We start from the raw sequence: 22,796 nt of genomic DNA on the forward strand, positions 1-22,796 counted from the left end.
ACTGGACAAGTGCAAACCACTTTGTCCGCCCACCAACTGTCCAGACATTTTTTACAGAAACTGTGGCTGCACGACAGCAACACAGGATCTTTGAAAATCTCAAAACACACCGGACAAATGAGATCGTTGGCGAAGCGATGAGCCATTGTCAATCACAAACCAGAAACCAGTGGGTAAGACAGATAAAAGGACAAAAATTCCCAGTGTCGTCCTGTCAGTCCTCTACGTACCTGCCGCTTCCAAAAGTGTGTGATCCAAATTATAAACAGGGAGGACTTTGATCAGGAGTCTTACATAACAGACCAGCTTTATTGCATGTTAATCTTCATAAAGTTGAAACATCAGCCCTTCCTACAAAGGTGTTTACACGATTCAATTAGAACGTGGTTTTTTTTAAACCTTGTGCAGTTAAAGCAAAAGTAACCTCGTGGGTGGAGGGGGAAAAAAAAAGAAAAATATAAGCATAACTTGTCACATTTTGGTATCAGACAGAACAAGGGATATGCAGGATGAGAGATACTCAATCCAAAGTAGAAGTTTATTAACAACTTAAATGTCCACAATCACTGCGCAGTGGAGACAGGAGCCGTGGAGCTGATGAAACAGCGGAGTCGGCGAGGGCGAGGGTCCACATGGAGCAGGTACAGCGTCTAGGCAAGGGCAATGGCGGAGGACTGGAGAAAGGAGAAACCAACAGAGAGACAAGAACAGAGTTACTAGACAAGAAGGACAAGAGCATGGAGACTGATTAGGTAAACAAGTTACCACTCGTATGTGAAAATGATCTGGCAGCGAATCATCGGTGATCAGGGCTCTTATGGTGTCGCTGCTGATGATTCCAATGCTCCACAGCCGTGTGGACGGGTTCAAGATCTAAGAATGGGAGACCTCTGGGCCTCTGGGTACCCCTCCCAGTCCAGGTACTGCCATCCCCGGGCAGCGGTGTATATCAAGGACCTTGTACGCAGGATTGTCGTTCACCAGCTGGGGGGCTGGGGTGGCCTGACTGGAGGGTACAACGGACTAGATGCCACAGGTTATAGTGGGGAAACATAAAACGTTGGGTGGATATTCAATGACTTAGGTAATTTAAGGCGGACAGCAGAGGGACTGACAACCCTCTCTATCGCGTAAGGGCCAATGAATCTGGGTGCTAACTTACGAGTCTGAAACCGGAGAGGGATGTCCTTAGAGCCAGAACTGTTACTCCGGATGTTAGGACAGGGCCGGAAATGTTTGTCCGGCATTCTCTTTGTCCTGGTGCTGGTCCTGAGGAGCGCTGCCTGGGCTAGTCTCCAGACTCTTCTAAGGCGGCGCATGTTCACTTGAACGTAAGGAACTGCCACCTTCATCTCCTGTTCAGGGAATAGACGGGGTTGTTAGCTAAGGACAACGTGGAGCGGGGACCAGGCGGAGGGATGGCGGCTGGCAACACAACGGAGCGCTGCGCCCAGATCCTGATTGTCCCTCTCAGTTTGTCCATTAGTTTGAGGGTGATACCCTGAGGATAGGAAGGCTGAAGCTCCCAGGGCTAGGCAGAATACTTTCCAAACCTGGGAGGAGAACTGCGGACCCCTGACGGTCATGACATCTTGGGGAATGCCGTGCAGGTGGACAATGTGGAGGATCAGAAGGTCCGCAGTCTCGGTGACCGTCGGGAGCTTAGGGACAAAGTGCACAGCCTTTGAAAAACAATCTATAATGGTCAAAATGCAAGTGTGACCTGAGGATGGGGGCAGGCCTGTAACTAAATCTAGTGCAATATGGGACCAGGGGCACGTCGGCATCTCCAGGGTTTGGAGTAAACCATACGAGGGTTGATGCGATGATTTGCTCCGAGCACACACTGTGCAAGAAGCCAAGTCTTGGGTATCTTGGGCCATGGATGACCACCAGAAGTGACGCATACTGAAGTCCACAGGACGGTGGAACCCAGGGTGACAGGCTGGGTTCAAGGAATGATCCCAACTGGAGAATTCTGGAACAGACATTTTTAGGGATATATAGATGCAACTGGAAGGGAGAATGTTAACAGGAGACTCCTTTACCTGATCCTCCTGAGATTGGACAGGGCGTCTGGCTTGATGTTGCGGGACCTGGGTCTGTAGGTTAGGGTAAAGTTGAATCTGCCAAGAAACAGGGCCCATCGAGCTTGGCGGGAGTTGAGTCTCTTTGCTGCCCTGAGATAGGACAGTTTTTTATGATCAGTCCATATCAAAAAGCGATGCTCCGCCCCTTCTAACCAGTGCCTCCACTCTTCCAATGCCAGCACCACGGCCAACAGCTCCCAGTTTCCAACATTATAATTCCGTTGAACAGGTGTGAGCTGACGAGAGAAGAGGCGCAGGGGTGTAACCTCTGATCCATTGCTGAGCGCTGAGACAAACCAGCTCCAACTTCAGAATTAGATGCGTCCACCATAAACTGACGAGACGGGTCTGGATGAGCAAGAACAGAGGCTTTAGTAAACATATTTTTTAACAAGGTAAAAGCTCTCTCCACTTGAGGAGACCAAACATATGAAATCTTAATCTTCTGTAGATGTTGGCAAATCCTAAAGACCGTGGTAGTTGCTGTAGTAGTCCATGTTGTGGGTGACGGCTAGTTAGCCACTGCCTCGACTCTGGCAGGATCAGCCTTTACCTGCCCCTTCTCAATAATCAGACCCACAAATGAGACGGAGTCGAGGTGAAAGCTGCATTTCTCTGCTTTTACATACAACTTGTTCTCCAGGAGTTGCTGCAAGACTTGTCTGACATGCTGTGTGTGTTTCGATCGGGTCTCTGGAAAATATGAGAATGTCATCCAAGTAAACAAAGACAAATCTTCCAATCATGTCCCTTAACACATCATTCACCAGGCCTGAAAGGTAGCAGGAGCATAAGTTAGCCTAAACGGCACGACCAAATTTTACAATTGACCCAGGGGGGTATTGAAAGCTGTTTTCCATTCATCACCCTCTCGAATCCTCACCAGATGATAAGCGTTGTGAGGATCAAGCTTAGTGAATATGCCAGCCTGATGTAAGGGTTCAAGAGTTGATTTAAGGTAGAGGATACTTGTTTTTGATAGTAATCTCATTCAATTCCCGGTAATCAATACAGGAGCGAAGAGACTGATCCTTCTTTGACATAAAGAAAAACTCTACTCTGAGAGGCGAAGAGAGCGGGGCGGCTTCCCACATGAACCCAGATCTCCAGAGTACCTCTCCAGTGTTGGAATATGGGGCTCCCTGGGGGAGAGTGAGGCGCCACTCACTGGGACAGAGAAATGAGAATAAGTGGCACGTGGGGGCATCGCAGGAAGCAGGCAGGACCCAAATGCAGTACTGGAGAGACTTTCTGGTGCAAGTAGTTTATTTACAAGTGCAAGGCCAAAACAACAAAAGAACTCACTTCTTCACAAGACCAGGAAGAAGGCATAAACCAGACAAGGAATGAACTACCAAGCACCGCCACCTCCGGAACCATCGGAGACCCCGAAACCACCAGTTGACTGGGTGCCACTGGCACTCGGCCCACCAGAGGCACAGACTGAGCAGGAGCCATCAGACGAGTGTCCGCAGCAACCCCGGGAACCAACAGAAGGGGGTCTGCTACGGGCCCACTGACCCTACCCCCCCTTTAAGGGACAGCTCCTGACGTTCCAACATAGGGGCTGGGAGGGTGGGAAAAACAGGTCCCACAGATGGAGAGGCTGCTGCAGGGAACGCTAAGCCGTGGTCAGGTTGCAGAGCGCTCAACTGTGCCTTCACCCTCTCCTATTCTAGCTGCATGGCACCAAAATCCGCCAGGAGAGCCTCCCAGTACGCTGGGTCCAGTCTTGGTTGGATCATTCTGTCACGTGCGGGCATCGCAGGGAGCAGGCAGGACCCAAATGCAGTACTGGAGAGACTCTTTCTGGTGCAGGTAGTTTATTTACAAGTGCAAGGCCAAAACAACAAAATAACTCACTTCTTCACAAGACCAGGAACAAGGCATAAACCAGTCAAGGAATGAACTACCAAGTACAAACTAAGAACTCGAAGGACACACTAAGCTGAGCACAGGAACAGATACAATGATCCAACCAGGCCAGAGTGAGGGAGAGGGGTATATATACACAGGGAGCACCAGGTGACACAAGTGAAGCTAATTACAGACAGGTGAGTGTGATCCCACAGATTACCCCACAAAGCAGACAACAGGAAAAGGAAACAGACAGACATGACAATAAGGCTGGGCAGGGAGCGCTATTGCATGCGCCTGTTTAAACTGTCTGCTGAGTTTGGAAATGGAAAGGGCGAGATCAGTCACGTTAGCATACATCACTTGCAATCAGTGCTGATTCATTGCCAATGGAGTCGTCAACGTACACCCAGCCTTAGACACTCACGGGGCGAAGACAAAACAGAACAAAAACATAATTAAACACAATTTTAACTAAAAATTAATTTCAATCGTGGCGCTTTGGCCCAGAGACCAATGTCTCTGTCTTTGGTGTAGAACCTCAGGATTCACCTCCTGGGCAAGTTCGAATCCCAGTTAGGGTGGTTGGTACCTTCCAGTGGACTCACCACCTGCAGGAAGGTTCAGGGGGGGTTGGTACGGTGCAGTGTGATTTGGGTGGCGGTCATGGAGACTGCTGCCCCCATGACCCGGTAACGGATAAGTGGATGAAAATGGATGGATGGATGGATGGATGGAATTAATTTCAATCACGTATATTGTCTATTATCATTTAAATAACACATAGCTAGTGACTTTCTGTGCTCATAATTGTGATACTTTTTATTGCTCAAAAGGGAACGAATGTGTAGAAATTTCCGCTAGTAACGATGAAGTTACATGTTGTAGACTAATACCCCCTGACCCTATCTATTGTGTTTTAGATAGCAATCTGGTAAACACCAAAAAATCATCTTGTATTCTACAGGTTACATTAGAAAAAAATAAATGATGAAAAACATTACGATCCAACATGGCTTACTTGGAAGAGACCACCTGCCTCTGAAAGAAAATGGCCAATCAAATCCAAATAAAAACTTTCCCACCTTGTGGACAGACGTAGATAAAAGGAATGTGAAAAGTCAAGGCATTAGTCTGACAACAGGTCCAGGGGGAATCAGGCCAAAGAACGAGGACAAGGACAAGGCAGTAGAGCTGCAAACAACATTCAGCAGGTTAGGTTGATAAAGGACAAAAGATTACGCACTAGTAACTGTTTACTACTATGCACTAAATTTTGTAAAATTAGAAATAAGAATAGTTTCCCATAACTAATAATGAATGCTAACACATTTTTTTTTGCAAAAAGATTTTAATGTTCATGAACATTTCTATAACCATTCTCAACACTGTACCTCACAAAGACATCAAAACACATCAAAATGAAAAAGAGCTTTTTTTTCCACATTAGATCAAATAAACCAAAAATCGTTTCCATATTAACACAAAATGAAACCTGCCTCATTTCCTCTTTCTCTCAGTGTCCTAACCCTCATTATTGCACGACTTCAAACATCCGCAGCACTTTCCTACTTCCTTTCCTCCTCAGTCACATGATCTGTCAACAAGTTCTATCCAGTACTCTCAAAGCAACAGAGTTGTCCAGTAACATCATTCCACACCAGGCTCTGCAACGCCAACCATTCAGGGAAGAGTCTTTGCACTATTGCTGACGTGACAAAAACTCACCTACGTGATTACTGCACATTAAAACATCAACCTGTTAAATATGCTACTGTGTGTCCAAAAGTTCTGCAGAATCACACATTATTTCATTCACACTGGTATATACATATTGTTTGGATAGATTGCATATTGCTACTAAACATTACTACTAAACCCATTTGTTTAGATTGCAGTGCAGCATCTATTGAAAATTGCACATGAAAAAAAAAACACATAACAAAACAAAAGAGAACAACAGTTAATTATCATATTCATGACACAAAAAAGTTGGACTGTCCAGCAGGTCCACAGCGAGTGAACAATAATGTACAAAATACGATAACTGTAACATGTGATAACACTTAAATCAAGGTTTTTCTTTTTTATCTTTGTTTCCAAACCTTTTCTGAGCAATAGTACGGCGATTTTACATTATAAAAGATCTCTTGGCACAGGCACCAAAAGACAAATGTCACAAAAATGATATGAAATGAATTTACTCAATGTGAAACGTGTGCCTTTTTAGTTGAACAGAACCCTGATATACTCGCAGGAATTGAAGAAAAACTTGTGTCTAGGGATCTCAGGTAATATAGGACGACCAATATTATTGGCCCGATATTATCACAATTATGTAATAACGGTAAGAATCTTTATCGGCTTTTCCCCGGATAATAAAAACCAAATAATTCAATATTCAGGTTTCGCCATATATGCTGGAATCACTTTAAAAATGTATTTTGTACAGACAATGTTAACTTGTGGAATGCCTTTAATGGGGCATCACAATAAGAGTAGGTAATGTGTTAATTCCACGTCAGGAGATATGTGATGTGACCTACAAATAGTTTTGAGGGGTATACAGCTGCATAGATCGGTATTGGCTGATCTCGGAATCAGAAATTGAGTGTTTGGACTATATTTACATATCGGATATTGACAAAAAAAAGTTAATATCAGACATTTCTACAATTGACCCCATTTTGACTCTATTTTCCGGAGACCCTAGAGCCATTACTTTCAAATTATAGGCTATTCATTTTCATTATTATTTTATTATTATTATTTTATTTCATGGAAGTGCAAAAATACAGTTGTTTTAAGATTGTGTGGTGTGTTTCTGATTATAATTTTAAAAAGAATAATAATTGGATAAAAAATCGTTTTTATCAGTAATTAAGGTTTTTATCCCAGGGTTGAGAAACACTGCGTGATGGCTGTATTTTCTTAAAACACTTTTGATACAAGTGGGTTCCTACCATCGTAATTGCATCTATCGCAAGTGTAAAAAAGCAATTAATTCATTAAATTTTTTACACCCTCTTGTTGACTAGTTTTATTTTTAGAACATACTCCACGGGCACCTTTGATAGTCCACGAGGGCTACATGGAGCCCCCGGCCCCTATGTTGGTGACCCCTGCTCTAGTGCATGGATTACGTTTTTGACACTATCAATCTTCATAGTCCAAACCTTTTCTGAGCAATAGTACGGAGATTTTACATTATAAAAGATTAAAAAATTGAAATTGTAGCTGTGTGCCACAGCAAAATAAACTCTAAAAATTATTTTGAGTTTTGTCTAGAAAATAATCAAGCATTCAAAAGTTGTAGCTGTGTGCCACAGCAAAATAAACAAAAAATGAGTTTGAGTTTTGTCTAGAAAACAAGCATTCAAAAGCTTTTATGGTACCGTTTCTTAATCTGGAAATATTGCTCACCCGTGCAAAAAAAAAAAAAAATCCAAATTTAGCTAAGTGGACAAAGAAGGACCTGTTTATCTTTTTTTGATTTACACAGAATGGTTTTGGATGGATTCTGGTGTTATCTTGTTGCAGTTACGTTTTCATCGAAGCTGGTTCTCAGTACCAGTGCACCTGTAGTTTTATTCCAAATCTCTGGAATAAGAGACAACCACTAGACAACCACTGAACTTGAACACATTATATAGGAAGAAGTGAAACAGGGTGGAAGGTTTTCTCTGGATAGAAGAGACCAGAGTGGAGCTTCTTCAACCAAGAGTTCATCACTGAAGGAAAGAAAGAAAACAGAAAGAAAATCATTTTTAGTTATTTCACTTCAACATTACTTAACACATACTAGTCATTTAAACATAATAAGGGACAGATAATAAAGTAACACTTATGTCTCTAATGTAAAGGTTCCCAACCTCTGGGGCAAGGACCAGTAGTAAGTCATGGGTAATTTGATTCTGGGTCTTTTGGGGGAAAAAAATGACATGATCTGACACAGTGTGTGCAAATAACGTTAGTCAACAGTTGATTTTGGTTAATATTCAATGAAGCTTTATTTCCATTTAATACCATATACAAACAACTTTTTCACCACTCAGAAATTGACAACATATATTCAAATACAAAAACATTATTTATCTCGTGAATATATATTTTTTACAGTCAGCAAAGTCAGGGAAAAATGGATTTGACATTTACACAGATATTTTCATTTTAAAACACCATACACTGTATTGATTTCAGTTTGAAGATTGATCAGTTTCTGCAAAGGATTAAAAATGAGAAGAAAAAAAAATCAATATTTCTTATTACAGATATACAGTATCACACATTGTAGACGTCAATGTTGTACTTGTTAACTTGTTGACAATCAGTTATACTGATGATTTAAATGCACTCACTATATATATATATACATATACATATATATAGATACATACATATATATGCAATTCACTCTCATATATAAATACATACACATATGTATATATGTTTTTACACATATATACATATATTCTAATGTAAAATAACGTGGCATTATGCAGATACAGTTTAATTGTAAATGTAATATAAAATATATAAGAAATCATATGGAATTATGTGGATAAAATACATAACAATATAATATCTACTCAGAAATATGCAATTTAGTAATACTAAAGATTTTATTTTGTTTGAAACAGTTTCAAAACTCTACGACATAAAATGTCAGAACCGTCAGATGACTATATAGTCAATTTCATGTTGACTTTTGCCGGTAATATCCTCAGTGGTGTCTGACAGCTGTTGTCAAAGAAAGGATACAGCTTCTCTGTGAACGTTTGTACGAAGGTATAAATGGTTGTGTTTGTGTCCAGGTTGATGAATTTCAGCTTTCCTCCCTCCCAGTCCAGGTGAACTCTCACCTTCCTAATTGGTCTCGTCAATGTCAGAAGTTCCTCTATATGTGGTGGACAACTTGCTCTATACAGACCGTCCTTCAACCATAATTCCCAGTAACCAGTTAGCCGCTCTGCCTTCCTATCGACAGAATCTTTTATCAACCCAACTGACCATCCTCTATCATTTCCAACCTCAACGTCCCAATAGTGAATCCCAGAGTTAAAGCTTTCAGATCCAAGACATAGGATGTAATTTTTAAACCTTTCTGGGTTTTCTGGAAGATGACTAATGTTATTAGTGTATGTTAAACTTGTCAGATCCTTGCTAACAACTTGTACCGTTGTGTTTGGGTCTAGAATCACAGGACTATAAGTGACCATGTCCTTCATCTTTTGCCATACCTTGTCGGTGAGGTTGCCCACGTGTTCTGTCATATTGATCAACGTACCAGGTGTCAGCATTGGACATTTCAGCAAAGGTTGTTTGTTAAGTCTTTCTGATGCAGCCCGGTATTTGTTGAGGAATTCCACATCTGTGGCTCTCAGTTCCTCTTCTGTGGCTTCGACTATGTCTTTTAGACGTTTTATCTCCCTGCTCAGAGTCTCAACAGTCCTCTTCATCGCGCTGCTCTTTTGTTCCGCCTCAGCTCTCACGGCGGCGATTCTCGATTCTTCTTCTCGTTGTAGAAAACACCGGAGCTTTTGAAACTCTTCCTTAATCGACTCCTCTGTATTTTGTCCCTGCATTTTAATGTGTTCGGCTGTGAGATTCCATTTAACTTCAGCCTCACTCAGAAGATCGAGATTTTGTTGCAAAGACTTCAAGGACTTCCTGAGACTGTCCCTGTAATCCTCCGCACATTCATCGATGGGTTTGAAGCTGTGGTTGAAGTGTGCTTTGGACTCACGACAGACGACACACACCGGTTGCTGATGGTCCAAACAGTAGAGCCTCAGTTTCTCCGAGTGCAGGTTGCAGAGAGCCTCCGATCCCGCAGAGGTGTCCTCACTCACAGAAAGTTCTCCTGACAAGGCTTCACAGAGGTTTTTCAAAACCAAGTTACTTGCCGGAACACCACTCGGATTTTGATTACACACTGGACAAGTGCAAACCACTTTGTCCGCCCACCAACTGTCCAGACATTTTTTACAGAAACTGTGGCTGCACGACAGCAACACAGGATCTTTGAAAATCTCAAAACACACCGGACAAGAGAGATCGTTGGTGAATCGATGAGCCATTCTCTGCCAAATGTACAACAGAAGAGAGAACAATCAGCACAGCTGTAGCACGAGATACTAAACCAGTCTAGTAAAAGTTGTTCACTCAAATCGCTCTATGCTCATCTCTTCAGTGAAGAACAGTCTGTTCTAGGCACACGGGAGGAAAAATCGGATTTTAAACAAAGAGAACTGGTTTGTCAACAGTGACTAGGCATGACATGCAAATGCCATTCCATATGTGTGGTGTCACTAACAAACCAGTCAAACGTCTAGAGGTCTGATTTCCCAGAACTTGCAGCGCAGTAGTTTTACAGTAAACTGAAACCAAAAGTACTTCATATTTTTAAATATTTGTGCTAACTTGACAACTTGACAAAGACAAGTAAGACTCCTTCCTGCCACCAACATGGAGGGTGATGTCTTCGACAACGAGTGGAAGTGGTACAACTCAGTCTGTTCTACGGTCTACTCTGTTGACAGAACTTGGTGACCCTCGAAACAGCTTTCCATAGTTTTGTTCTGCCTCTGTGATTACGTGTTCCTGCGTCTTATCAGGACTCACCCCTTACATTTATCTACCTCTTGAGATCACCTCCTAGCCCCTTGCCTTCGATCATTCTGATAAGCCCTTGCGTTTGTTACCCTCCACGATCTCTTGGCATGTTATGTTCATTTTTGTAACCCATGTGTATTGAGCCTTACCCCACTTTCTGGATTGTCCATTGTATCCTGTCTTAGCTGGTCTGCCGGTACTGCCCCCTTCTGTTAAAGAGTCAAACCTTTCCGATACAAAGGTGGGCTAAATGTTGCTTACGTCTGCCAACTTTTGTCTCTTTTAGCCCCACATTCCCTTTCCCCACCTGACCTGAGTGGGGTCAAACACTGACTCGCAGCGGTCAGGGGTCCATTTCTAGAAGCAGGCTCACGAAACTCCGAGTTAAAATCACAGAGGTCCAACCCTGACTTTCCTGTTTCACAAAAACGGATTACAGTTAGCTCCCGGAGGTCCGAGTTGAGTTAAGATGGAGTGGCACTCGTGCCCGACTACATATGAAGTCTCCCTCAATTGAGCGCAGATAACACGAACCATGTCTTGTCCCGCACCTTTTGCTTCACTCCGGTGGAGCGAGAAATACCGTTGCCTGCCTATAACGATTACGACACGCTGTAAAATGAAAAAATAAATTGCGTCACAGCCGCAGAAGACAGGGAAAGGGGTGGCAACAAATTACTCTACAGATAGAACGTTATTCATTCTCGTTAATTGGAGAACTGGAGAACTGTTCAGAGATATATTGTAACCCATATATCTCTGAATATGTAATATTCATAGCGATATATACAAATATCTCTGAAATTGTAATAATTTTCTCTCGCTGTGCACACACACCTGCCCGTTTTCAATTTTAATCTAGATTTAACCCAACAGGGATAAAAAGGACTTGGCAGCAAATTAAGACCAAATACAAAATATAATACAAAATATAGCACAAACAGGGAAGAAGAAGAATGAAATTCTGCACCCTATTGGAGATAATAGATCAGTGTGATCAAAAAGTGATCACACTGATCACTGATCAAAAGTGTGGGCTGATAATCTAATTCATTTATATAATAGATTGTGAAGAAACACTATAACAAAAAACTTTTGGGGAGTGCTAAAATATCTAGTCGTGGTCTCGCCAGGATTCTTTCCTGGCATCAATTTCTTCTAAGCAACTGAGCTGCGATGTCCACAACTTCAGACTTAAGGACCTTAAACCTGCTACGGAGCAGGTTTGCTCCACATTGTATGTAGCCATAGCTAGGGCCTAGCCAGCGTCGTCAAGAAACGGGCATGACCATAGATTAGGAAGCATGAACACGGAACACACAATGATGCCAGCAAGACACAGTGAGGGAGAGAGGTACTGTATATGTACCCAGGACACCAGGTGACACCAGTAAGTCTGTATGTAGCTTCTCTGCGAGTATATTCTTTGTTCGACGTGAAGAAAACTCGACCAGAAATATATAAACGATCTGTTAGTCGCATCAGCGACTAGCAGACGTTGACTTTCATTACCTGAGATTGGACTTCAAGTTTAGCAATTCGTAACATAAATATATTTCTATAAATATATATGTTTATACATATATTTATAAATATATGTATAAACATATATATTTATAGAAATATATTTATGTTACGAATTGCTAAACTTGAAGTCCAATCTCAGGTAATGAAAGTCAACGTCTGCTAGTCGCTGATGCGACTAACAGATCGTTTATATATTTCTGTATATATGTGTATTTGTATTCAACATAAACATACGGCTTAAAAAAGTTACCATCCACGGCAGGTAACTCAGTCACAGTTTGTTTTGGATCGGTGAGTAAAAACAAAAGCACATCGATGTCCCCACGTGTCTGCCGCTAGGATGTGTTTCTCTATCTATCTAAAATATGAAGATTGTACGTTGTAAAGTGCTATCTTACGACAGTTGGCGATCGGGCCGCGCTCCCTTTGACACGCTTGAAAACACATGGTAACACAGGTATGCCATTCGGTACACTTGGTACACCTGTGTATTTGTACCAAACATCCTGAACCGAACGATTCTGTGCCACCGCGCTGCCCCCTACAGCCCTGATGAACACGGTCAGGTTGGTTCTATTAAAAGAACATGGTTAAGCACCTCACACCAGTTGACACGTGGATTAAAATGAACATCCATCAATTGAAATTTCCCAGTGTCACCTACAGTGTCACCCAGCTGTCAGCTCTGCCGCCCATTTACTTTATAAACACAACCGAGCACTGCAGTGAGAAGGGGAACTCCGAAACGTTCAACTGAGGCCGCCTGTTGCCGTGCTGTGTTTATGTAAATGCTGATCAGAGGCTACATGAACCTGGCCTCTTCACTCCGTCTAAAAAAAGGTCGGCTTGACCCCGCTGGGACTCTGACCTGCCAGGCAGCCCGTCGATGTCCAGAAGCAGCTGAAGCTACACACACGCGCATGACCCACACCTGCTGCTGCTTAACTTTTCACCGTGTCACACACGCGTTTTCTGCTGCTGCTTAACTTTTCACCGTGTCCACCGATTTACACACGCACGCACACACGGTCACAACATCTCATCCATAAAAAAAAAAGTTTATACCAATGTAATCCTCTTAATCGGGAACCAGATAACAGGACACACCAGTGACCTTTGACCACTGCTATAAATAAGTTGCCTTTTCAGATATAAGCCTCCTTTATTGTCTCACCGAATTTCACACCAAAAGTCACATGACATTACAGGCGCACTGTAGAGGCCTTTCCCTCTTTGAAGATGAAGATGAAAATCAAGAAAATACAAAGTAGAAAACAAAAACCATGACAACAGAGAGGAAGAAGGAGATGACAACTAAGAGGAAGACGAAAAGTAGACAGAGACAACAACGACCAAAAAGAAGAAAAACGAGATGGAGAAGACAAAGACGATGAAACAGAACAACAAAAACAGACATTACAACAAGGTAGACAACTGAGAAGTAATCCATGATCGGAAGTACAAGTAGTAAAAAATATAGCAGTAAAAAGAAGTACAGTAGAAGGGGTCAAGGAACTAGTAAAAGAAAACGTAGAAGTAGAAAGAGTAAAAAATATACTAGTAGAAGAAGTAAAACAAGTAGTAGAAGAAGATAGAAGATGTAGAAGTGGGCCACAATTGTCCTTAAAATTGAACAGGGGGGCCGGGTCAGGGTCATTTTCTACGCCATCTATTGGGGAAATGTCCGTATTGCAGGTAAAAGGCAGAAGTATAATGATAATATAAAAAATATATATATAATTTGGAAAAATTTGGCGGGCCAGATGAAAAACCTGAACGGGCCACGTCCAGCCCCCGGGTCTTAGTTTGCCCATGGCTGATGTAGAAGGAGACCCATCCATAAGTGTACCATACAAGTGACTAATTGCTTTAACACACCTCTAGAGAGTAATGTTACATCAAAAATCAGTGTCTAATTTCTATAGGTTTCTAATAGGTATAGGTCAAATTTGTTGCTTTTAAATATTGTTTAGTTAAAAAAAAAACCTGTATAAAAAAAAAACAATGGACAAAATACAACACTGAATGTTGACAGTGATAATAGTTCATTTGTTCATCAATCTGGATAAAACCTTGGACCAGAAAAAAAAAGAAAAAAAAAAAAGAATCTGAATTGCTTGTGTTTTACTTGTCATACCAAGATGCATTTTAAATAACATTTATTTATTTATTTAACTCCTAAAATGGATATTTCCAGCACAGAAAGTAAATAAAATTAAAAATCAGTTTTTCCACTGTCCAAAAAAAGCATTAAAAATTAAAATCTATCTGACCTTCTAACACCCTGCAATGTCTGCCCCCTACTTTGGGAACCACTTATTATTATTATTATTATTGTTATTATTATTATTATTATTATTATTATTATTAGTTCATCACTGTAAACCCCACATGGTAGCAGGTGAAATTAGCTCTTGTTGATTCATTAATATGCCAAAAAAATAAATAAATGAATCCACAGCAGAAGGCTCAGTAAGCATGGCATCGGCACGGTAAGAGTAAATGTCCGCTCCAAGAATGCGTGACTAAGTATTTGTACTATATGCTGCGAGTAGGGGTCACTGAAATGTGCAATGAATGCAGGATCAGTTCCACATGTATGGGCAACAGACCAATGCAGACACATAAGCCGGTGTGAATGGTCCCTCGGACATGTGTACGTGAGAAGTATTTCTGTTCTGTTGACGTGGAGAGTGATGCGTTTGAAAAGAGATTTATTTCTTTTATTGTTCATAATGTTTAGGTAGTAATTCATTCTGTACACCAGGGGGGCTCAAACTCCTGGCCTGTGGGCCGCATTTGGCCCTTGGACCACTCACATCTACCCTAAAACTGAATCTCATACTAATGTAATCTAGCCCTTGTTGTTATTTTTATCTCATACTAATGTAATCTAGCCCTTGCTGTTTTTTTTTTTGGTGATAACTCGCTTTAGAGCAGTGGTTCTCGACTATTTTCTGTCATGCCCCCAGAACAGAACCTGATAACATGTATATTTTTATCTGTACAAACCACTGTATGAGTTGCTGCCACCTAGTGACTGGAGGCTTGTTATCATGCAAGCATTACAGCAGTGGTACACTTATGTCCAGCGTGCCATATTCCACTGGAAGCCCGTCACCGCGCCGTGCCATATTCCACTGGAAGCCCCTCACCACGCCGCCTGCCCCACTATTTGAGAAGACTAACAGGCTGTTTTTGTTGCAGCAACATTGTCAGATGTTTGTAGCTACGAGCTGACAAGTCGCTAGCTGTGAGCTCCTGTACGTCTGTGAAGTCTTACCTCGTGTGCAGAGACAGGGAAGGACTCACTCGAACGGCTGCTGTTCATCTGTGCTCCACCACAAAGCTCATGGTGGTTCCATCAAAGGAAGGTGGAGCGATGATCCTCGGCCCCTGCTGGGACGTGATGCTGATGACTGGCTGCTTGAATCCCTGCAGCTGCCTGCCCGGGGCGGCCTGTTGTTGAGCGGCGGAGGCCTCCTGATGAGACCTTCCGGTGGACATGTAAAAGGGACTCTCCATGTACGCGCCCTCGCTCTGCCGTGACGACGCCTTGTGCTCACTCTCCACCTCCGACTGCATCGCCACCTGCGGCTGCACCAGTGTCCGGGCGGGTATCAACGGGGTTGTGGGCATGAAGCCCGGGTAAATCATGTAGGTTTGTCCATACGCTCCAGAACCGAGAGCCAAAGGTGAGATTGACATGGGCATAGGGGTCATGGGAGGCTGGGGCATGGGCACGTCCACGTATTGTCCCGTCTCCGGATCGAAGAGACGCTTGGTGGCCGGCTGTACCGGAGTGTCCACCAGGTAGTAGTTTCCCGTGGTGGGATCCAGGAGCATTCTTCTCTGCGTGACCTGAAATGGGTCGATGGTGGGTGCAGGTGTGATCGCTGGGGAGAAGCAGTACACCTGTGGCTGATTGGCCGTCATGCCCAATGGCACGGAGTGGTAGATGGTAGCGGGAGGGATCTCTGGGGGGCTGGGCTGGGTTTCCATCACGATGCTACAGCGTTTGGGCCCCTGGATGTTGTCTTCCTGAGCCTTGGCGTTGGACAGCGCCCGTCCTGGTGGAGTAGTTGGTCGCGACTGCGTGGAGGACGTAAACACGGAGGACTTGTCGGCAGACGGAGGATGTTTGCCACTGCTTGTGTGGGACTTGACTGGAATTGTCAGATAGTTCTCATTGTCCTGGAAAGATCTATCCGCCTCCTTGAGATCCGCGCCATCGTTCCGGATCACCCTTGGGTGGCTGATTTTCAACGACATGGGCAATTTGGGTGATTTCGGAAGAAACGTTTTGGTGCTGAGAGGAGTGTGGGTGACGGCGCTGGGCTGCGTCACCTTGGTGGCTGTGGCTGACGTCTTAAGGCTGGAGCTCAGGCTGAAGACATTTTTGCAGCCGGACGTTTGCATCTTAGTAAAGAGTCGGTCATCGCAACCACCGGATGTCTGAAAGTCCCTGAGAACGTCCTCCCTCCTGAGCAGGTTCTCACCACTAGGTGGCGATGTCCCCGGTGCTGCCGACGCTGCCGGTGGCATCTTGTCAGAATAGGAGCGTTGTCTGAAGGCCTTGTCCGTGTTGTGGAACACTCTGGCTCTGTCGTCGTCGTCAGGTGCCATGTTCACCTCATTGGCTAAGAGTGACAGAACGTGGCTGTCTGTCAGCAGCTGGGGCTCGTTCTTTCGTTTCCATTCATTTTTCTCAAACACATACAGCTGCTCCATCGTCTTCACAGCCGCCTGGATTTTCTCCAAGGCCACTTGGTTCACCAGACTGGGTTCACTCTTCTTGTCTGCAGCATTATTTGAAACTAGCCTACTCTCGATTTTCGATCCCACGCTGATATCCGTGCTATTATTTACCGTTGCTCTCCCTGCTGTCCATTCCAGCGAGACGTTTTTGGCTCCCTCTGGCGACAACCTGTCCACTTCCAGCGTTTCGCTTTTGGGTGAATCGAAATTGCCACATTGCTTTGCATTGCTGTTAGTGTTTACAGACTGGCATTTAATCACTATGGGCGAAACAGAATTGGGATTTCGCGTCGACATTTGCTTCTTCTGCTCAGCGTGACCCTCGCAGCTCGGTTTCACGTCGTTGTTATCCAGAGAAACGAAGTGATAGGAGCTTTTGACCAGTTTACGCACGTCTCTCACTTGGTGAATCGGCGTCTGCAGTTTGCCTTTGTTATCCCTGATGTCCCTGACCATAAACTGCGGCACTTTGTCAGAGGACTCGCCCTTCAGAGCTGCGGCCAGCGCCTGGCTTTTGCAGTCGACGTTGCAGCCTATATTTGGAGCGCGCAGCTTGGAGACGCCAAACGGCTCGGCCTTTTTGTCTCTGACGCACCTCAAATTGATTTTAATCTCCGGAGATTTGGACGTCGCGACGCACCTCGAGTCCGCGACGTACAGAGCGTTGACGGGACGCACTTTGAGGTCTCCTTCGTCGCCGCATGCCGACGAATCTCTGTCCTGCAGCTGTTCCTCTTCTCCGTCACTGTGCTGCAGTTGGATACTTGGCACAAACAAATGCGACATTTTCGTGGCTTTGCCGCTGTCCGCCGCGCACTCACGATCCCCCTGTGCCGCTGTGTCACCAGCCGACGGCGTCTTGTCCTGCTGGGTTTTATCGCTTTTACGATCCTTCTGAAACTCTAGCTCGTCTTCCCTCCAGCATCTGAAGGCGCTATTCTGGCTGCGGAGCAGCGTGCTTTTGGACGCTTCCAATGCGCCTTTTTTAGCATCAATTCCTGCCTCGTTCGCCGGCGGCTCCAAATTAGTGTCTGGTGCGCGAGCGGCCGCAGGCTCGCGCCCCCCCGGGGCACAGGGGGCGCTGTCCACAATGTCCCCCAGTTCATCCACACACATTATGGCGTAGTCAGAGCTGCTCTCTGAAAACCTGGAGCTCTGCCTGTGCAGCTCCGCGCTGCTGCTGCTGCCGCTGCTGCAGCCGCCCTTACTCCCCCTGCAGCCGTCGCTCTCCTGGTGCGTAAAGCACGGAGGGGGCGGCTCGCGGATCTCCCCCCTCTCCATCTTGCGCTCCTTCTCAAACTGCATCTTTTTCGAAATGACATTTTGGATGAGACTGGAGGCAAAGATCGCCTTTTTGTGTGCGTCCTCCATGGCTGCAGAGGGCGGCTTGCTGGCCGCTCGTCTCTGCGCGCTTGACAAACTGTTGGTAACTTCATCTGCGGAACGTGATCCCGCAGCGATTTGCGCGAAGTTCGTGCGTCTTTCCCCGCCAGACATTCCTGATTGGACATTGCACCTAAAATTCAGAGTCTCCGTCAGTGTAATCACGCCACTGTGGCTCTGGCTGAATTTGCCCATCAGCTCTATTTTCTTCGACGATGACGCGCCGCGAGGGTCCCCGCTCAGGGTGAATACGTTTCCGCCGGGGATGTCGGATGCCTTTATGACATCCTGGCGTGGAATCACGCTTTGGTCCAGTCCCTGCGCCACGTTCACGTTGCCATATTTCAGGTCGAATAACGTGGACCACCTGTTGATGCCGCGCTCTGACTGAGAGGACTCGCTGGAGGTGCTGAAGCTGATGGCATCCAAGTAAGGATAGGCCAGACTCTTGAAGGCTTTGGCTGTCAGACTGCGCACCTCCTTGTCTGCGTCGTCCAGCTCGCTGGACGCGCAACTGGAGTAGCCGGTGACCTCCTTGCCTCTCAGTTTGCCCCCAAAGTGAAGGCGTCCGGGTGCGGCGACCAAACAATGCGCCCCGTCACCCTGCGTCCCTGCCTTCCCATCAACTCCACTTGTGTCTGCGGAGCGTGTGGCATGATACAGAATATTTCCCTGCTCTTGGATGCTGCCCGTGTCATTTATAGCGCGAGAAGTGGCCGTGATTGACAGGTGGATCTGTCCCCCACCATTGCTCTGCTGCTGCTGCTCCGGCTGCTCCTGCTGCTGTTGCTGCTGCTGAGCCTGTGACACGCTCCCATCTGAGCTGTTCGTTTTGGCCACATCGCGCAGATCACTTTCCAGCAGAGTGCTGACCGCTGCTGCGCCCTCGCGCCGCACGGCATCCCCCCCGCGCCACTCCAATATCCCATGGTCATCGTCCGACGGCGCGTAATCCACGAAGGTGTACACCCGATTGTCATCCTCCAAGTCCCAGCCGGTGGAGGAGGAGGAGTCGGCCCCGGCCTCATAGTCGCCCTCTTGGTCCGACAGCTCGCTTAGCAGGATCTCGTGCGTCGTAATGTAATGGGACTCGTCTTCCGTCGCGCACGGCGCGCTGCCATCACTTGAATGCACCAAACGGACCCCTTCCTCCTCCTCCTCCTCTTCCTGCTCCTCTTCCTCCTGCTCCTCGTAGTCATCAGACTCACCTCTCCAGCTCAGATAATGACCACCGCTGTTTGATTCTTCTCCAGGTTGTGTTTTCTTCTTCTTCTCTGGTCGCGTAAAGGCGATGTCGCGTTTGTTGGTGGCTTTGAAACAACAGCCCTCCAACTGGGAGATAATAGAAGGAGGAACTGCTGAGAAATCAGTGGGACCCACCTCTACGGCACCGGAGCTTTTCTCACCCACAGGATCCTTCCTCGCCTTAGTTTCAGTCTCACTTTTAATCGCCAAGTCCCGGGTTTGTGCCGTTACGCACGGCGCTCCGGCACCGCTCTGGCCAAGCGTCGCCCCAAATCGACCTCCTTTCCCCGCAGCTCTTTTAGCGTCGAGTGTCTCCCAATCCACGTATTTACTTTCGTCCCGTTTCTCTTTGAAATCCTTGCCCCGTGACGGCTTTATAATCAGGTCCTTGAGGCGTTGGAGAGCCAACGCCGGTATCTCCACACAGCTCGGCCCGTCGTCCATGACTGGAGAAGCCGCTTCAAAGTATATACTCGTAGTCAGACGACAAGGAAGCGGTAGAGATGGAGGAGCCCGCCACCCCTCCTCTACCTCACCTCACCCGGGTCCCTCTGTCCCCCAGGGCAGGGATGGCACTGGCGCACAGCTCAGTGTCCGCAGTCTCTCTGATGACACGATCCAGACATTCCAGCTCAGCGCCACTTGAAGCCTGATGCTGAGTGTCTAAAACGGTGCAGTTACATTACTGACGACACGTTTGGGACACGTGGTTCGCAAGATAGGGGTTGGGGACCAATAGATGGCGTTAATAGATGCCCCAACCCCTGGTCCGCAGTCCGGTACTGGTCCACAGATAATTCGCTAGCGGCCCATAGTGGGACACAATGAAAAAAAAAGTATTTTATTTTTGTAACAATGAAAAAAAAAGTATTTTATTTTTATACATTCAGAGAGAATCCACTCACTATTTACTCTCTTCATTTCATTTCTTGCCTTACCTCTGTCCCTAGTGGTATAAAGCACAAATGACAGCATTCATGCTTCTTTAAATGAGGCGACATTTCGTTGTTTAAAATTACCAGAGGACTAATGTTGGTTAAAAAAAATAGAATTTCATTAAAAAGGTCTTGGAGTAGCGCTTCACATCTGTAAAGACATTGATGCAGCTACACAAATATAACATGGCGGAAAGAAGCTTGTCATCTGTTCCTAAGGCAGAACATTAACCACTATTAACCCCAACCATAATGGTGCTTAACAGTGGTCCCTAACCTTTTTTGGCTTGTGACCCCATTTTGACATCCCAAATTTTTTGGTGACCCCAGAGACATTTTTTGATTGGAGCAGCCAATCAGGATGCGCCAACTCAGATACTTTTATATGCTTTTTTAAAAAAAACAAACAAAAAAAACAAACTTGATTTGATATACATGAAAGTGAAAGTATATGGTTATTTTAACCCTTTCATGCATGACGGTCACTACAGTGGACAGCTATTAAAATGTCATTTTTTATGATAAGAATAGGTTTTGATGGCAGTGTTGGATATAAGCCTCTACAGTGGATTCTCAGGCGTCCACTGTAGTGACCGTCATGCATGAAAGGGTTAAGATCATGTGAAGACATTTCAGGCAATCCCATTTGAATTCCGAGTGACCCCACGTTGCCTCGTGACCCCAAGGTTGAAAAACGCTGCAGTAGGACAAAGGGAAAGACAGCAGCAGAATAGACAGTTTTCAGAATGTTACCATTAAAACCGACGAATCTTTACATTTGATTTAGCCCTCCGTTTCCCAGGGGTTGTTGTCATGGCCGGTTTTAGACTCAGAGCAAATCTATGGAATGGACGTTCGGTAGAGTGGGAGCAGATCAGTGACAGTTTGGTTATTTCTCAGAGAAACAGATGACGTCTCTGTTTCAGACATACAGCTCACTTGCTCCTCTTAAAAATACATACGCCTTGGCAGCTCCGATGCAGACACGGCATCAAAATAAGACGAGCACAGAGACCGGAGTGTGTGTCTCTGTGTGTGTCCATGGTATCTGTAACACCTCACATGGAGACAGTGTGGCAGATAAACACCAGAGTGACAACAACCCAGAGACAACTCTGGCCCGGTGCGTAGGGCACGTACTACTTTTTAAGCTTTTAGCGGGTTAGTCCCTGTCAGTGTGAGGGCCAGTCTGAGGCCAGGGGAGCCACTGGGGGGTCTTTGACAGGTGTCTGAGGGTCCAGAGTACAAATAGTCAATTAGGATTTAGTCGGTCAGATTTCTCCTTGAAGGTCCGGCAGATGACAGTGTTTACTCCGCTGTTCTGGGAGAGCATTTTACTAAATGGATCAAATCTAATTTTCCTGCATAACAGAATGATGTCAGGGTGTAAGAAAGGAAAGAAAAAGCAGCACGCAACTAAATGAGTTGGAAAATGCCTGTATTTAACTTTTTATTAATCACTGTGACCTTACAGCAACAGGCAATAATAATAATAATATTAATAATAATCAACATCATCATCATCATAATATTATTATATTTAGATATATGCAATAATATATTTACTTAACTAGACTACATCCACTAATGATATTATTAGCAGTAAAATAATACTAATACTGTATTATTATTATTATTATTATTATTATTATTATTATTATTATTATTATTATTATTATTATTATTATTATTATTATTATGATTATAGATCGATGGATGGATAGATGGATGGATGGATGAATGGATGGATGAATAGAAGGATGGATGATGGATGGATGGACGGACGGACGGATGATGGATGGATGGATGGATGGATAGATAGATAGATAGATAGATGGATGGATGGATGGATGGATAGATAGATAGATGGATGGATGGATGGATGTATGGATGGATGTTGGATGGATGGACAGACGGACGGATGATGGATGGATGGATGGATGGATGGATAGACAGACAGACAGACAGACAGATAGAAACTGTTCATGTAAACAGTATATAGTATATGACAACATGCATGCCTCAACATGAACATATAGAGACACCATCAGTGTTCCTCAGCTCCACCACTCCCAGACGGCGCTGAAGCCCAGACACTCCCAAAACATATAACGTTATGATGCTCAGTTTGAATTACAGGGCTGACAGGTGTCGCCTTGTAACAGTGTCAGGTTGAATTCCCCGAGGGGCGTAAATAACTTTCAGATGAATGAGTGTCCTTAAGCCGACATGACATTGCTCTATGATGATTTCCTGTCCTTTCCGTGCAACACAGTCGCAAAGAAAAAGATCCAGTGAAGTCTAATCAGACTTGAATATATTGGAGAGACTAGTCGAACATAAATACTAAAAATAAAACATGGCTGACCGTGAACAGACACACAAA

At 44.8% G+C, this 22,796-nt stretch overlaps 2 protein-coding genes across 2 annotated transcripts; both read right to left on the reverse strand.

Annotated features, from left to right (window-relative positions):
• Window positions 1-7,266: 7,266 nt before the first annotated feature.
• c1h4orf54 (chromosome 1 C4orf54 homolog) lies at window positions 7,267-20,159 on the reverse strand. The gene is made up of 2 exons (XM_025062343.1): window positions 15,373-20,159; window positions 7,267-7,678 (listed from the first exon to the last, which is right to left on the reverse strand). Exon 1 carries the CDS (start codon window positions 19,917-19,919, stop codon window positions 15,417-15,419), a length of 4,503 nt encoding a protein of 1,500 aa, XP_024918111.1. The 5' UTR covers window positions 19,920-20,159; the 3' UTR covers window positions 7,267-7,678; window positions 15,373-15,416.
• On the reverse strand, window positions 8,574-11,228 carry LOC103385387 (nuclear factor 7, ovary-like). The gene has a single exon (XM_008319258.2). The coding sequence runs from the start codon at window positions 10,025-10,027 to the stop codon at window positions 8,630-8,632; it is 1,398 nt and encodes a 465-aa protein (XP_008317480.1). The 5' UTR covers window positions 10,028-11,228; the 3' UTR covers window positions 8,574-8,629.
• Window positions 20,160-22,796: the final 2,637 nt, after the last annotated feature.

The sequence above is a fragment of the Cynoglossus semilaevis genome, chromosome 1 (genome assembly GCF_000523025.1).
Source record: "Cynoglossus semilaevis isolate Cse_v1.0 chromosome 1, Cse_v1.0, whole genome shotgun sequence".
Lineage (NCBI taxonomy): Eukaryota > Metazoa > Chordata > Actinopteri > Pleuronectiformes > Cynoglossidae > Cynoglossus > Cynoglossus semilaevis.